Source organism: Sphaeramia orbicularis, chromosome 7, assembly GCF_902148855.1.
Source record: "Sphaeramia orbicularis chromosome 7, fSphaOr1.1, whole genome shotgun sequence".
In the NCBI taxonomy this organism is placed as follows: Eukaryota; Metazoa; Chordata; class Actinopteri; order Kurtiformes; family Apogonidae; genus Sphaeramia; species Sphaeramia orbicularis.
Window position 1 is genome coordinate 24,694,053 of NC_043963.1, and position 18,199 is coordinate 24,712,251.

The window sequence follows — 18,199 nt, forward strand, 5'->3', positions numbered from 1 at the left end:
CACAAAGGTCTTTGTGTTTTATTATATATTTCATATTCTCTTGTTTTCTACCTGATAAGTGATGGATAACACACCAAACCATCAGGGGCATGTGTTATTTGACACACCTCTTCTTCAACCAATGAGGCGACAGAATCCAGAAAAGGACGGAGCTGAGGGAGACGTGGAATCTACATGTGGTAAGAAAAGCTTTACATCTCCAGGGTCGTCCGCTGTTTGATGTGAAAACGAAAGAAATGACGATAAAACGGGTCAAAATGACGCACGTGGTTGAAAATGAATCAGAGCCTTTAATATGATTCAGTTTAACCACAAGGTGGCAGCTCATACCTTTAATTATTCAACCCCACAGACTGGTTTAATAGACCTATTAGACAAATAAATTATTCATCAAACCACTGAGGATGAAACTGAATGAAGATAACTGGTGAGTATCATGTTTAATTTAACTGCTTGTCAGAATATCAACGACAAACTTGACGCATATGCATTAACTCATCACATCAAGAAAAAGAGAACCGAAGTCCGGAAAACACAAGTAAAAGTAAAATAGTATAGTTCTATGGAGCACTTTGAGATTCCGCTGAATGAAAAGTGAGTAATAAATGCAATGTATTATTATTATTATTATTATTATTATTATTATTATTATTATTATTATTATTAATAATAATAATAATAATAATAATAATAATAATAATAATAAATAAGAAACATAAAAATGGTTTCTTTTAATTGATTGTAGTGATTTCAGGTTCTATCCTATACTGTAGCTTGCACACTATAGGGATATTGAGTTCTATTCTATGAGGCTATTTATTTATTTATTTATTTATTTATTATTCCTATACAACTATGAGAATGAAAAGTGGGATAATAAATATTTATATTAAGTTTCTGTGTAAATAAAAGTGATTTATTTTGGCAGTATTGACCGGAAGTCTTCGTGGCGCACTGGTCTCTGTGTCTCCTGTGTGAGTGTGCGTTATGGTTTGGAGTCAGTCTTCAGGATGGGGAGCAACCAGTCGTATCTGAGTCCAGTCACTGAGCTCTTAGACACACAGGGACTACTTATGACAACATCATGATCTTCAGATTTACCACGAACTAAAACAACACTTCTTTTACTCAATAAATTTACAATTAAAACACGATGAACAGGGAAGGAGACAAGAGCGCAAAGAATGCGCCCCGGAGCCTGAAACAACCCAGGACTCCTCAGCTTTCAGTCCAGAAGAAGAAGAAAAACCTTTCCTCTAAAGATGCACTGGTTGGTTCTAACTCAAAGGAGGGACAGTCCGGTCAAGGTGACTCTGTGAAGGAGGTGAAAAGTGCGGCGTCGCAGGGAAAGCGTCCGGGAAAAAGTGGCACCGCGGAGGTCCAGAGGAAACTATCGGACGCCAGTAACGCATCAGAGGATCTGAGTAAAGACTCCGGCTGTCTGTCCGGAAAACTGTCCTCCTCAGACAGCAGCTCCGAGATTTCAGACTGTACCTCTGACGGCAACAAGCACGACTCTCCTAACAGCGAAAACGAATTAAGCTGGATAGACGGAAAGGCTTATGTGAGTCTGGGCGCACAGGGGACAGCAGAGCACAGCCAGAGCGCAGCAGGGGCCCCGGACAGCGGCGTCCACAGCGGAGGAAGTCCCGCTTTATTCAACTCCTCTGGAACTTTTATGGATCTAATGATGGGAGAGACTAAAGAAGACCTGGCCAGGGAAGTGGAAGATTTAAGATCAGAAAACGAATATTTAAAAGTAAGTAGAATTTAGCAAACTATCGACTGAACTAAGGCAATATATGGGATTGTACTTAACCCTTTAAACCCTAAGCCTAAAAAGGTCTTTTTTTTCTTATTTTGAGTAAAAAGTGAGTCCTTTTGCCCATTTTTCCAGAGCACTTAGAACTTTCAAAATCTAGCAGTCATTTACAATTTACTGTATGTTATAATACTGCAAAAAGGCTTCTTCTGTAGCTTCTGGTACAGGCATGAGTGAAATGACCCAATAAAGCCTATAAAGCAAACGTCTCAGGTTTCAGAAACCATTGGAATGAACAGTGAAAGAGTTCCAGCCATCCAAACTGTATATGCATACAATGTAAAAAAAAAAAATTCCAAGTTGACTCAACTTAAAAAAATTTGTAACCTCACTGCCTTAAAATATTGATAAAAGCTAGCAAATTATTTCAGGTAATTTTAACTCACAACTAAGTTTCTCCAATTATAAAGACCAAATTCACATGACTTATTGCTTTGTTTTGGGAACTTTCTTTATTAGGTCAAATAAACAAATATTTTTATTGAATCAACAATGGAACTCAAGTAATCTCAACTCACTTTTGATTTAGTCTAACTAACTATTTAAAGTAACTGCAACTCACAACCAAATTGAAATTACTTGAAATAATTTGTTAACCAGATTTAAAAATGAGTTGAGATTACTTGACTTACATTGTTGATACAACATACATATTTGGTTATTTGACCAAAAAAATTAAGTTCCCACAACAAAGCAATAAGTCATGTGAACTTGGTCTTTTAAGTTGGAGAAACTTAGTTTTGAGTTGAAATTACCTGAAATAAATTGTTAGCTTTAATTAATATTTTAAGGCAGCAATGTTACAATTTTTTTTTAAGTTGAGTCAACTTTTTAAAGGAATTTTTTACAGCATCTATCAGCTTCTTACATGCAGCGGTCGAAGTCAGGGATGACACGTCAGGTTTTAAAGAGTTAACTGTGGTTATCGTGTCTGATCAAACTTTGCATAAAGTAACCTATCTATAGGTTAGACCGTATGCGTGCTGTGGAGGCCCACGACTGTTAACATCAGAGCAGATTTACTGTAAATACTTCTGTCAGTCTTTATTAGTGACTTCAGGACAAGAGAGGAGAAGCAAGGGAGCAAATGTCAGAAATCAAGAATCCATTTAAAACACAAACAATACAGGTATACAACTGGAAGTATCTGAAAACAAGACAGAAATTGTTTTTAAGCATGAAAATGACAATAAGTGTAATAATGACCGTGTTTACTTCTGATTATTGTGACTTATTTTACATGTTTGGTCAAAAAAAGAGATGTAACCGCAGTAAGTGCATCTTATGTAAAAAGAACCACAGTGATAGTTCATTTAATTAGGGAATGAACAAAAGTGTGTGAAAAAAGTGACGTGGGACATCTATCTTCTTTTCAGAATCTTAACTCTCCATGTCATGCATCAATACCATTCCACCACAAATAGGAGTTGAGACCAGTCTTGATGAATGGGATTTAGTTTATTAAAAGTTGTTCTTCGTGTTAACCTTTAAGCGCCAAAGTTGCAATATTGCGACAAGCAACATAACTGAATGAAACAGACCATTGTTCCATATAGAGTTGCCAAATCTTTTTACCACCTCCCATCAATAGGTGGCGGACATATGCCCCTTCAATCCTAACACCATTTCAGGGCATGTTTGTATTCAAAATGAAGAAGAAAATCCAGTTTGAAAGGCGTGGTCACGAGCTAGTTTAGTAAATAAGTAAGTAAAGTTTGTTTAGTTTTAGTTTGGATAAATAAGGACAGTTTTTGCTACTCTGCTGTTCGACTAAAAAGTTACTAAAACTTTCTGCAATTTACTTTCTACTAATGTTTAAATTCATTTATTTTAAGGATAAAATGCCAAAAAACCCCACAAAGAAAACATCCATGTATATATGTTCAAAGTTCAATTTTAATAAGAGTTACCCAATCCAATATGGCTGCTGCCCTGTGATGTCACAATATGCTAATTAGATGAGTAAATTTCCTCCTGTCATAAACTTCAGGTCAACTTTGGCCAATATTTTTCTCATTTACAATATGACTTTATCCCTAACCACTTCCAAGCTACAGCTTTTTGAAATCTTTTTTTTTTTTTACACTTTATTTTTATATACACAAATTTTACAGTGTATAGAACAAACAAATAAACAACAACATAAAAAAAAAAAAGCACACCACAATAGTTAGAGCGTCTAGGTTCAGCCTTTAGACAAATAAAATACAGACTGGTTCAGGACAAATGAAGCAAAACAGTCAAAATAAGCATATTTAAGTATGAGATTATACAGGTTCAGGGATTTCTTTGATTAACATACGCATCTCATTTTTCCCAATATTTTTTACATTTGAGCTTTTTGAATTCTTGATATCAAAACTGAATATTATTTGAAAAAACCTCTGGTGCCTAAAGGGTTAATAAAAAAAAGTTAACTAAAGCTTTAAAAGAAACTCATAAAATGACTTAAATGTGTGAACACACTGACGCAAAAATAACGACCAGATTGATAGTGAAGTGTCCTTTTTCCTCACTGGCTGGTGTTATGTGTTTGTCAGGATGAGGTGGAGGAGCTGCGCTGTGAGATGCTGGAGATGCGTGACATGTTTCAGGAGGAGGAGGTGTACCAGCTGCAGGAGCTGAGGCTGCAGCTGGAACAGGCCAACAAGACGTGTCGCATCCTGCAGTACCGCCTCCGCAAGGCCGAGCGCCGCAGCATCAGGGTGGCTCAGACGGGACAGGTGGACGGGGAGCTGGTCAGGACCCTGGGGCACGACATCAAGGTCAGAAGCCCCCCCCCCCTGTTTCTCCTCCTCCTCCTACACTGTGTGCGTCATAAGATGTTGTTATAACCCACTTAAAATTGCTTTGACTCACTACCATTCCAGCTGCCAACATCAAAGTGGACAATGCAGTATTCCCATAAAGCGATTCCTCATTTCAGTTCAGTAAACAGTGAAAGCCTTGTTCATACACATTGAAGGATTGTAATCAGTGGACGGCGCCCTGACTCATGACCGTATTTGCTGTGTGGTAAAGTGCTCCCTGCTGTCGGATTCTACCACAAAAATTTCATTAGGCCCAAATGTCTGCATCATGCCTCCTGTTTATATTTTTGTCATTCCATAGTGTAATTATGTGGTGAGCAGTTTGCCATGAGTAGGAAACATAAAAGATCTTTATCAGAATCACTCTTCCATCCACTCATATGGTGAACTCCTGTCACAAGTACAGCGTTTCCTCGTAAAGACTCCCAGCTTTTCCAACCCAAATGCAGCTCATGATAAAACAGAATTTCTCACGCAGGAAGGAAAGGAAATGAACTGATCAAAGATAGCGTTACGGCACAATAACCTGCCGTTGGTTTTGTTTACAGGTTGCAAAAAGCGTGTCCCTCCGTCTATACAATGAGCTGGAAGCGGTGCAGAAGAAGAATTCCCATTTGGAGTGGGAAAATGAGGTGTTACGTGAGAGAACACAGGAGTTGGAAGTGGCGAGACAAGTTCTACAGGCTGAGGCGGAGAAAGCAAGAGAGGTGAGAACCTGAACCAGCGGTTGGAGAAAACACTGGGTTGCTTTGTTTGTGGAGTGTTTATTGTGATCACTACCATCTGAGATGAAGTTTCATGAAACTCTAGGAGGGAATTGAAACTCAGAATGGTAACAATTAAATGAAATAAAGAAAAAATAAGTGAAGTGACGACTATTCAACTGGAATTGTTAAGTTTTGGGGAAAATAATAGCTCAAAAATGTTGAAACCCACTTCCAGTTTGATTTTCATGGTTAATGTTAATGGTTAATGTTCACACTCAGATTTATTGATTTATCACTTTAAGTCTGATGCTCAGTGATCTTACTTTAGTCCTTTGTCCATTTAAGTGTTTACTACTTTGACACAGATGTCATTAGGAAGTGATAAATTAACATCATAATTTGTGGTTGTGGTCTGTTTCTGGTTTGATGATATTGTAGAACAAGAGAAAGAGTGGAGGTCAGTTTTCTGAGTTTATAAATACCACTGTCAAATCTGTTGGATAAATACTGGGGAGATAAAATGTTCAAGACATGAAAAAAGTTAAAGAAACTATAACCAAGAGTAAAAAATAAATAAATAAAAACATAAATGAAAGCAAAGAAACATAACCTAATACCATTTTATATTTCAGTATTTTAAATAAATCATAAAAAGGTGAAACTGCTGCCATGCACTGATGCTGTAGTGAAATAAACAATTATCTTTCAGTTCTTTTCTATATTTCTTACAAGTAAATACAGATGAAGAGATTAGAGAAATAACATAAACCTTACTTGCTTTTTGAGAACAATTTTCAATCTGTAAACTGGTCTGTAACAGTGTGATTATGTTACAACACTTAGTTTTCAGTTCTTGTCGATGTAAGTTGTTTGGTTTCAGCACCAACCTCCAGTCTGTGGAGTCTCCACTGGTTGCCTAGCAACCTGAATGTGATGGCTACTTTTAGACAGAGCTATCCTGCTAAGCTAAGCTAACAAGCCCTTGGGTTTAGCTTCATATTTCAAAGACAGTAGTGGTATAATTCTTCTCATATGTCTTTCATTGACTATGAAGAAACTAATATTTTCCATGAATAAACCTGTGGATTGAAGCAGAGTTCGCTCCATAAACCTCCATCCCTCTTGTGTGGAATCCTCCTCCACTTTCCGCTGTTACCCCACACAGCTGCACCCATCCCAGCCAGTTGTCCCTCTTCTCGGCCCTGCAGTCAAATGACAGATGACCCTGGTACAGATCAATGATACGTGTGGAGGGCAGGGCTGGCAGCTGCCTGGTGCCGGGGTGGGGTGAAGCAGCCTGGTATGCTGAAGTCTGAACTCCAGGCACAGCTGAGATCTTCAGTTGAGAGGACGCAAAAAAGGGAGAGAGGGTGCAAATGAGTGGGTGTGGGGGTGAGAGATTACAAAAATAGACTCTCTCTCTCGCTTTCTCCCTTTCTGCATCTATTAAGCTTGTCTAAATCTGGATCAGTGTGTATTATGGCATTCAGAAAGGCAGGCGTCTTCCAGCGACACACTGACCTACAACCGTCATTGGAAAATACTTTTGTCAAACAGGAGCTGCTGCCTCATCACGGCAGTAACATCTTCAGACCACCTTTTATTCTCGCAGCCCTTCCTGCCTCAGTCTTTGATAATGGTTGTGCGCTCCAGTGACACGTGTTGGTTTAATCCAGGATTCGATGCCTTGGCTTGAACTCAGTCTGGTCGACTCATCTGAGACAGCTGCTAGTCCCTTTGATCCCAACAGGGAAATCCACTTAGATTACCTAATCTAGGAGCACAAAACATAGTCTACATAGATGAGAAGGAGGATGAACAACTTACTGACTCACACTATAGATGGACTGACACTGTTTGCAGAATGTGAGAGGAAACACAGCAACCTCAGGTCATTAAATGTAGCAGCAACAGGCACTCGGATCAAGATGAAAACTGGGTCTAAAGAAGCACAGACAGTGTATAGTAGTACTCTGATTACCCTCAGTATGTATTTAAAGAATAATGTGAAATTTGACTTCAGTAACTCAGTCGTCATGTTTGTCACTTCTACCTTCTAGAAGATGACTATTATTAACACTGTAACATCCTGCCTGGTGTCTGGGAGTGAGACAAAGCCGGCAGACACAAGCTTACATTCCACTCATGCTCAGACTTACAGAAGCACTTATGTAGAGCAGGGATGCAGCGGGAGAAAACAAATACAATAAATCACTTGTTCCCAAACGTGGTTACTATGAGAACCAAAAAGTCTGTTCTATGTCTCTTTGGGACCCACATATACAAAAATACATCTTGAAATAACATAATAGGTAAATTTTTTACCGACCCTTTCACTGTCAAATCATTGTGAGAAAATGTATTTTATTTATGTATTTTTTATATATCTCTTTTTTGTCATTATTGTCTTACATCACTTACCTCTAGATTTTTCATATTGGTAAACAATTAAAAAAGTATAAGTAACCGATAACTAAATTAATTTACATATTATATTAGTGTTATGTAGTTTACTCTAATACTTGTTGACAAAATAAAAATGGCTCTGTGACCCGTTTTAGTTCCTAACAGAAAGTTTTGGGAAAAGTGGCAGTAGATTTTTGGCATTATGTTTGCCTCATTTTGGGTTTGGTTATACGAGTATATTTTTAGCATTATGGACTAAATAATTTCTTTGCAATATCAACAAACTAAAACAGTTTCAACCCAAAAGTAGCACCCATAAGGCTGCCAACACTCATTACTTCTTTAGAAATAAAATAATTTGAAGCAGTAGTGTCAGATAGTGACTGCAGGAACATATTTACACCAAACTGTAACTAAATTTCCAGTTAACGAAGTAAAATTACAACTTTTCTCAGAAATTATGAATTTACAGAAACTGCTATTACTCAACCTGTTGTTGATGTGCTCACACTGTGATCACATGTGGAGTCTTTCAACATAATTAATCAAGATTAGAATCAGAATACTTTATCAATCCCAGAGAGAAATTTATTAAATATTGAGGGTTACTGCTGTTTCTATTTGAGTGACAACAGAGCATCAAACAAAATTAATTTTATATTCGGTCTTCTTTTTACAACATTGTGCATTAATCAAAACTCAAATAATCACATTTCATTTGATATTTCAAATGGAAAAAGTGATAGGTGCTTCATGGAGTTAAAAATGTAGAATGTTGCCAATAATAAGGAATCAATAAAAAAAAAATGCATTGCAAAAATCAGGAACAGCGATAGAGTTCCTGTAGGTGTTACTTTGGTATCAGTGTTTCTAGCTATTGTTTTTTACAGTGCTTTTTTAAAAAACACATTATCTAAAGGGTGTCCCTAAAGTCTGGACACAGGCTACAATGCATATTTTCGAGAAATAAAAATTTCAACAACATTTTATTCAATTGGAATATTAATGTCCATCCTTTACATCCACTGAGAAGTACCACTTCAGTTCTTTCTTCTTTTGACAAAACTATATTCAATCTGTATTTATTTATTTATTTATTTATTTATTTATTTATTTATTTATTTATTTATTTATTTATTTATTTATTTATTTATTTATATTTATAGTTAATGAGATTTCCTATGTGTCCAGACTGTAGGTACACACTGTCCAGTCACTTGTTACTTTTCCTGTTATTTTGACATATGTTGTCCAGCCCTGAGTCTAGTCTCTGTGTTCCAGAGGACGCAGCCTGAGATGCAAACCTCTGCTAGTCCTTGAATGTGAAGCTACTCAGATTAAAGGAGCGGAGACCCCTAAATCATCCACTCAGCATCATTAAGTGGCTAATCAGCTGATTTTTGTTCAATGGGATCAGTTTTGGACCTGATCCACTGTGTAAAACACCCTTGATACATTTCTGTGCCTGTGTGTTTTGTTACTCAGAGCTCTGTGAAGAAGAAAAGCATCAGATCAACACCCAGTAAAGCTGAGAAGAGGCTCTCTCAACAGATTGAGGTTTGAGATGTTCATAATTCAGATTTCCAATTGGCTGCACTTATGAGAAATGAGATGTTGTGTTATTCTTGCTCATCCTCCTCGTCACAATGATATTTATTGTTGTTCTGCAGGACGACAGCGCCGATCTCAAGTGCCAGCTCCACTTTGCCAAAGAAGAATTAGCTCTCATGTGCAAGAAGCTCACCAAGTTGGTATCTGAGAGCGAGGGCATGCGCGAAGAGCTGGCCAAATACCACGCAGCCTATGGTGACATCGACGCTGCCCAATCACCTGAAGGCAAGCAAAACTCCGCCCACACCAGAGAGGCAGAGGTCAAAGTTCACCTGAAACTGGTGGAAGAGGAGGCCACGCTGCTGAGCCGACGCATCGTAGAACTGGAGGTGGAGAACCGAGGACTTCGCGCAGAAATGAGTGACATGAGGGAGAAAATAGGAAGAGGAGGAGAAGAGGAAGAAGAGGAGAATCGGGAGGTGATGGAGGAATCTCTGTCGTCTCCTACAGCAGAGAGAGACAGAGAGGAAAGTCTGAAAATGGGACACACTTTGTACGAGCAGGGAGATGACATGGAAGGAGAGAACAGTAAAGGTGTAAGGGATCAAACTTTACACACCGAGGGAATGGTCAATGCTTGTCATATCACTCGAGAAGGTCCCGTGGGTGGAGAGCGGGACCCTCTGGACCATCATGAGGGCGACAACAACAACAAAAAGCTCAGCAGAGACTTTAAAGGGATGACTCCCAAAGACTGTGAGACTCTTCTGACTCTCAGAGACCACTCCTGCATCCTGAGTTCAGCCCTGCAGCTTCTGATGACACCGCCCAAAAACGGCCACTGTTCATCTCCCACGTGCACCTTTACCTCCCCAGCTGAGACGGACCCGAAGAGCCAATCACAGACCTTCACACATGGGCCTTTCAACGAGGCTTTGGAGCTTTTTCAATCCATGCTGCTGGCGTTTATCAGAAGAATGGAAACGCTTCTGACGGGAGAAGATTTAGGCACATTTGCTCTTCACAAAGACGTCTGGGACTCCTGCGCTTTCTCATTTCTGTCTGGAGAAGGTGCAGATATTATCAAAAAGTCACCGAGTAAACAGGAGTGTGTTGAAGACCTGCGCACCGCGGAGGTTAAGGAGAGAGCACGACAAACAAAACAAGCAGCTTTTGCACAGTCGGACCTCATCCACAGCTGCCGGGATCCCAAGATGCAGCTGTCTCTGCAGATTCTCTGGATGCTTCATCATTGGTGTCAAGATAAAGGACACGACCTGCAGGGAAAAGAGGTAAAAATAAAGACTTTTACTGTTGCAGTCCACATCGTCACCAAACGATTAGGGGCCTGACTGATTATTGCATCTGATAGTGAGAATTTTTATGATCATCTGTATCTGTAAAAACAAGATAACAAAATATATGACAAAAGAATTTAGTTACAAAACAGGTAGATGCACAAACACATATATGCAAAAATAAGCTTTTAACACACCCACATCTCTTCCTTTTCTCCTCAGTAGTGTTTTTATATAACATCTAATTCTATAAAAGTCTTAAAAATCTGCTATTTTGACTCTGATGTGTGCATTTTTTTTTTTTTTAATTTTCAGTTAACTGTATAAGAAATGCTCTGTGCATTTTAATTTTTTTTTGCTTTAAAATATTTCACAGGCCCATTTGATCTAAACATAAGCTTAAAGACATTTCATTTCAGTTCATTTCATTTCATTTTTACTGCTGCTATGTATCACTATTGGTTATCTTAGTTTCCTGGTATGCGTATTTTGGCTCAGAATAAAATATCAGTCAACTTTTAGTTTCACTAAACGTGCAAAAGCAGAAGACAAATGCATTCTCTTTCAGTTGATATGTGCTGAAGTTCATATGCTGAAATGTAATGTTTCTTTCAGGATGGAGGTAAAACTGTGTCTGTGCTGCGAGGGCTGTTGCAGGACCTGGGTGCACAGCTACAGGATGAGCAGATTGGATTCGACAGTGACTCCAAAGCCATGCGAGGCAAAGCAGCCAAGGTAAGCATGGTGTTTACCCTTTAGGCGTGTGTTACACACACACACACACACACCCCCCCTTCCACCCAACTCTGTGTCCATGGTTGAGTGATACAGCGGGAAGTCATCTGTCTCCCTGGACACACATCCTCCTGACACTCAGTTCAACAGGCCTCATGAAAACACTCATGCCAGAGTATTTAGGCTAATCTCCTGTAGGAGCCGCGGCCAAACAGGACAGTCATGTTCAGATCTACTGCAGGATTCAAGCCATGCACGAGATGTAGGGTTAGATTTTACTTTTATTTAGTCTTTGAGTTTGAGTATTTATTTAAGTTTGGTTTTAGTGACTCCTACAAGTGCATACGTTGTGTTTTATCATTAATATTTTCATTTTCTCTTTTTAAATCAGTTGTTTTAGTTGAGTTTACATTTACATTTTGTGTTATTTTGCAAAAAAAAAAAAAAACAAAACTTGATTTACGCTGAAAAAGACAGGGTGAACATCAAATATGATTTACACAACCATTGTTTATTAGCTATTATTAAAGTCCCTTAATTTGGAAAGCTTTGGTAAATAATCCCATTAGATTACGTTAATTTTTTTATAAAGTGGTGGTAATTTAAGCGATATAACATCCTGAATAAACAAAAATTTTATCATCAATACTCTTGTTTTAGTTTGTGTTGCATTAATCATCATCATCAGACTTCATGCTTTTCCAAACTGAGGTTTTCATTTTCATTTCAGTTGCATTTATTTCCATGTTATAGGTGGAAAATACATCAAAATAGTGTATCAGTTATGTATTGTTTCTTCTTGCCCTCTCCACATTTACTTTTTTCTAAACATAAGCTTCACCTAATGACAGAATCCTACAAACAGAAAAAGATTGAACCCACATGAGATTAGAATCTAAAATTAAAGTCTGTCAGTGTGTGTTGACTCCAGATATGTTTTATGATTGAAGGATTTATTTCAGATTTTTCCTTCCTTACTCAGTCGTCTGTTTCCCTCTTTTTCTTTTGGGACACTTCTAAATATTTAATGGACATTATTTGCCTAATAACTGTTTTTCTGTCTTCCTCAGTTTGCTGTTAATGGCATCTTTACTGATGAACAACCCTGTGATGCTGACAGGTCAGTGTTTTCCACATCTTGTCTGTGCGCTGCCTGACTTTGTGACTCATGTGTCACCTGTTGTTTTCACAGAAAGTGCAGCTCAAACGGGAGACGACTCAGGCGGCCGTTTTCTCCACATGACCCAAAGAAGAAGAACTGGTGCTACGTGAGCCAGGAGGCCGCCCAGTTGGACCGAGAAGACCCCATTAAGACGTGGGACCATCTAATCATGCCGCTGAGCTTCCCTGATCTAGACTTGGATCAGATGTTAATGGAGAGGAGCCACACTGCCCCGGAGAAAACGGCGGTTCGGATCTACTACAGCCCCCCGTCAGGTCGCAGAATCCAGCTGGCACAGCAGAAGCAAAGCCCTGTTTCAGACGGAGAATCCATCAACACGTCGTCTCCCTGGTGCACGCCGCCGACCTCCTTTTCCCCGCTCTGCCTGGGCTCATCTGTGAACCTGAGTGACGACATGAAGGAGATAACGGCCAGCTGGAGGCAGGCGAGGAGTGGGGGATTACAGGGGAGGTGGGTGGACGTGGCCTGCTCAGGTACTCAGACCCACACGAAGCCACAGATGGTCAGCGTCGGTCTGCAGACAGATGGGCAGGTCAGCGTCAGAAACAGCCCATCCCGTGTCCTGAGCTCGTCTTTGATCTCTGCCCGGACTCACCACATCTCCTCCTCTCTGGAGGGAGTGACAGGTCGAGCAGAGAGGTCCAGACCCTCCTCCACCTCCCCAAAACTGTACCGGCGACACTCAGCCTCAGGTGCATCTTCTCTCCCATCGTCCTCTGGTTTAAGTTCATCCTCCTCTTCATCCACTTCTAGAGACAGAGCTCTGTGGAACCTGTCCCACCAGAGCCACAGCGGTCTGGCGTGGACACGGCAGACGAGTCACAGAGTAGCATCGGGGCAGAACCAAAGCCCAGTTCGCTCTGAGCTTCCAGACCAGATCAACAAGACCCCTGGAAAACCTGCCGGCTCCAACCGCTGTGGGCTGGTCACCGAGTTTCTGCGCAGGGTGAGCGGTCGAGCAGAGAAACCGACGCTGAGGCCGGGTCAGAAAGCAAAGACTGGGATGAAAACTCTGGAGCGGGTCCCGACCAGGCCTCCTGCTGCCCCCGTGCACAGGAACGACAGCGTGACCCGGATTGTCAATCAGAGGTTCATGAAGCAGAGAGAGGAGAGGACGACTGGCCTGAACCAGGGAGTCAGACCCAGTCCCGGAACAGCTGAGGTAAGAGCAACAAAAATAAAAAAACATCTCACAACATTACAAAAGAAGGACATGCTCTTAAATGTCCTCCTGAGACCCAGAAATGCTTTTTCCCCCTCTGTAGTGGACAACAGTTTCACAGAAAACTTAAAAAAATAAATAAATAAAAATGCTGTCCACTGCAAAGAAAGTTCTATTATAATAACAAAAAATAAAAATGTATCTGAAAAAACTGTTTCATTATGCTGTTTCCAATCAAGGCAATTATTTAATGTGAGCTAAAACTTTTACTTATTGGGTCTCAGGAGGATAAAACAAAATTATAAACTAAAAAATAACTTAGAATAAAAGTAAAAATAAAATAAAAGTCTGGTCATTGAAAGACTGAACTAAAAAATGCATTTAAACAAACAGCAAAAACACACTAGAATAGAATAGAATAGAATAGAATAGAATAGAATAGAATAGAATAGAATAGAATAGAACAGAATTTATTGTCATTACACAGTCATGTGCAATGAAATTCTAGTGCTCAGACAGTTTGTGATGATATAAAGCAGAATATAATATAATTCACAATATAAAGAACAACTATAAATACACAGTTGTGAAAGAGCAAATTCTATACAATCTAACGTATAAAATCTAACATATATGATATTAAGTATAAATAAACAAGGTTAACTTAATGCTTCTAAACTGATAAGTTGTGTAAGTGGTCTCACACTTCAAATAAAATAAACTGTTCCGATTAAACAATGCAAACCATTGGGTCATGGTGTACCTGCAGTCCCAGATTTAGCCCAATAAAATCTATATATGAACAATATATACATAAAAGAGACCTTTGTATTATAGTAAAAAAAAAAAGAAAAAAAGACCTATGTATAGGTTTTTTAGTGTTTGCACTAATGTCATTTTTGAATATGAGTTTCTAATTTGTATCTGGTTCATCTGATTGTCATATTGAAAACATAAGCTTTTTTTTTTTTTTTAAACTTTTACCTTTTTTGTTAGGTCAGTATTATTGTCCAAGAAACAATTTGTATGATTTTTGATCATGACTTCAACAAAAATGCCCAATAGTTGTTTGTTCCAGTGTTTGAGATGTAATTTGTATTTTTTTCTGGATTTAATTAATGTGAACTAGATCTGAACTAAAGATTACAGATATTTCCATTGATGATTAGTTGATTATTCTCTAATGTGTCAGAAAATGGAGATACATGTGCAAAAGTGTCTCTTAAATCCATGTTGTTTGGTCCACATCATAGAGATATTCAGTTTAGTGTCACAGAGAAGCAAAGGAGCCAGATATTATTCATTTTTATGAAGATGGAAGTGAATTAATCAATTATCAAAATATTTGGCAACTAATTTAACAGTGGAAAACTCATTTAATATTTGAGTAATCTTTAAAGCTCTTATGTGAGTTTATGTACAGCAATACAGGCAGGAATGATTTTTGCTGTTTTGATTGGTGCCTAGAACTGATTTTGATTTGAATGTAGGCGAGGCATATAGAAGCATTTAGCCTCTGCCTAAAACCTCTTCAGTCTCAACATAATTCAACCGGTTGACTTAACCCATAAAGACCCAGTACTACTTTTGTGTCAGTTCCCAAATATATTTTTCCCTCTATTTTAACCTTTCTTAAGTGATTTATCACAATTTATTATAATATTATCCTCTGTATTTTGCATGTTTTACTGTAAATCATGTATTTTCCTTTATTCATTTTAGATGTTTATGAAAACTCAAAGTAAATTCAAAGATTATTACATCAAAAAAGATAAAACTGAAGAAAAAGTGACTTTTTCAGCAAAATATATCAATAACTAAACATCAACCAACTGTGTCCATCCACTGTCATTGATCCAACTCCATGGGTTTTACTGGTGAATCAGTGTTTTAGAAGATGATAGTGTTTCCATGGTAACTACAGAGCCTCTGAATGTCCAAATAGGTCATATCTGATGACCATAAATAGATGACAAACTGCATTTTACAATAATTATTTACATGTAATAATAGGATTAGTGGATCATAAGATATTAAACATTTTATATCAGGAGATGCAGTTGGTCACCAATGGATGTTTGGGTCTTTATGGGTTAAAATTAGCTTGATTGTTTGTATTTTCTGCATTATGGATGATGACTGAATAAACATAAACCTGAAGTAAATGATGCTATGATTTTTAAACCATTAATCAGACAAAACCATTTAAAAGCACGACCTTAGTCTGTGGAAAATCTTTAGGTCTGTTTATATTTCATTCAACACACACTTTCTGCTGCATCTGAACAGGAAGTCCTTCCCATTCTTCCACCTGCCTCTTACAAACATCTCTGCTGTTTCTCTGATCAGGACGGAAACTACGAGTGCAGCCCCGGTAGCACGTTGACCTTCTGCTTCGCCCGTTCGTCTCGTTCCAGTCAGCGGCAGACGTCGTATCAGAGCAAACTGCAGCGACACAGATACACTCCTCCAGGGAGCGCGGCTGCAGACTCCAGCTGAGCAAGGATCAACCGTAATCTACAAACATAAACCCTGCTTTACTGGGAAAATCAGTAGTTGTGGACTGTAGTGTGAGTGGGACGTTTAGGAGGGATTCAGCTTTTGGTGCAATTTAAACACTTTACTTGTTTTGTTTGTAATAATTAAAATCCAGAATGTTACAAATGTCATTTTCAAACTGTATGTGAAAGATTCTCTGCACTTACATTATGAACACAAATACATTTTATATTATCTCTTATAGAATTTTGTAGACAATAACCTCATGTTTTAATGAATAAATGTGTAATTGTCGGAACAGGCCTGTGTGTGTTCTATCTTTATTTATCATCAGTTCTAGTTACATCAGCCTGAAATCTGTAAATAAATTATTTAATCTATAGAAACTAATTTACTGTGCACTAATCAGCTCTTTGAAGGGGCTGCTGGTTGTTGCGTCATATGCTCAAAAAAGAAAAAGTAAGCGCTAAGCAGTTAATCAGATAAGATTTCCTCGCCTGCACCAAGCATGATCCTCTGTTTTCCTCTTGTTAAGTCTGTGATCCCTGTTTTTCATTGTCACTGAACAGACTGCAGCCAGAAGATCAACGTTTACTACTTTATTTGTACATTTGTAGCCTAATAAATCTGGATACCTGATTCCATTTCCTTGCTTGCGATGCGGGCTGTGATTTTTTTTTTCCCCTTTTGCGGTCACGGTGCTGAGCTGATCAGCTGAGACGCTGGGCTCCTCTCATCACTTAACGGCAGCTGTGGTGAAGGGCAGAGCGAGTTTAAGAGACACACAATCACACAGTGTCACGTTTCCACTCAACACATGTGTTCATCCTCTTCTGTTGCAAAGCAAACACAACAATGTGGGTTATGTCCCTATGGAGAGTAACCTACTTCTAAAAGATACGTGTAAAAGGTGGAAAAACACACATGTGACTGTGATTTAGTGATTTATTCCGAGCATGCAATGAAATTTAACATATGCACTAGCAAAACATACATAATAATACAAATATCAAGAATCATAACAATCTTAGTTAGAAGAGAAGCACAATAATTCCATTTACATGTCCAAAAAGGGGTGGGAAGAAGTGCAACTTATTTAATCCCACCCCCTCTCCCTACAATATTATTAACAATATATGTCCCTTTTCCTTCTACATTACTCTTCTATATTTGTATATCTATTCACACACACACACACACACACACACCCACACACACACACACACACACACACACACACATACACACACACTCATTCATCAACATCCACATATATACGTTTATACATATACACAACATACAAATACACATAAAATCTTTTACCAATGCCTTTCTTAGTTGTGCTAGCGAATAAATAAACAAATAATAACTACTCAAGGAAGGAAATATATACATAAACAACAGTGAACATATGGTGACAATTAATAACCCTCTTCCCTATATCTTGTGAAAAACATGTTCTTATAAGTGTTTTTGAATTGTCTTATGTTTGAACATTCCTTGTGCTCCTCCCTCAATCTATTCCATACTTTAACACCACACACAGATGTGCTAAGACTTTTCCTAGTAGTGCGCACCCTCTGAATTTTGAAATTAAATCTACCCCTTAAATTATATGCCACTGTAGTAAACAATGACAGAGAGACTTTTATGTATTGATTCACACCATTTAATCACCAAATATATCATGTTAACAGACATTACAACAAAACAACAAAAGAACATCCTGTAATGTTTATATTTTTATGTTATTTTCTTTAGTTTTTTTACTTAAGATACTTTTACATTAATTTAGTACAATGCAAAAGTCTCAAGCTACCATTAGTTTTGTTATTTTAATTATATAGACACCATACGTATGCATTTCTAAGCCAAGATGCAACTGGAATAAACAGGAAATAAGTTTTTAGAAACAAAAGATTTCAGAAGAAAACTGTTTCTACAAATTAAAATGACAAGTGTTTAGTGTGACCTCCTGTTTTTGCATTATCTTCCAGGTCTTTTTTAAATATATGTGGAAATTTTC

General features: G+C 38.2%; 1 protein-coding gene across 1 annotated transcript; it reads left to right on the forward strand.

The window, feature by feature from the left end:
* Positions 1 to 952: 952 nt before the first annotated feature.
* Positions 953 to 16,475, forward strand: LOC115423229 (uncharacterized). Its single transcript, XM_030140007.1, has 9 exons — positions 953 to 1,759; positions 4,363 to 4,587; positions 5,181 to 5,339; positions 9,231 to 9,302; positions 9,416 to 10,588; positions 11,210 to 11,329; positions 12,400 to 12,449; positions 12,522 to 13,674; positions 16,024 to 16,475. Exons 1-9 carry the CDS (start codon positions 1,154 to 1,156, stop codon positions 16,171 to 16,173), a joined length of 3,708 nt encoding a protein of 1,235 aa, XP_029995867.1. The 5' UTR covers positions 953 to 1,153; the 3' UTR covers positions 16,174 to 16,475.
* Positions 16,476 to 18,199: the final 1,724 nt, after the last annotated feature.

Bases quoted from the DNA above. Each gene is read 5' to 3' on its own strand.
- LOC115423229 (XM_030140007.1), top strand. From the start codon at position 1,154: ATGAACAGGGAAGGAGACAAGAGCGCAAAGAATGCGCCCCGGAGCCTG. The intron at 4,588-5,180 runs GTCAGAAGCCCC...TTTTGTTTACAG, and splicing joins CCCTGGGGCACGACATCAAG to GTTGCAAAAAGCGTGTCCCT. The intron at 10,589-11,209 runs GTAAAAATAAAG...TGTTTCTTTCAG, and splicing joins ACGACCTGCAGGGAAAAGAG to GATGGAGGTAAAACTGTGTC.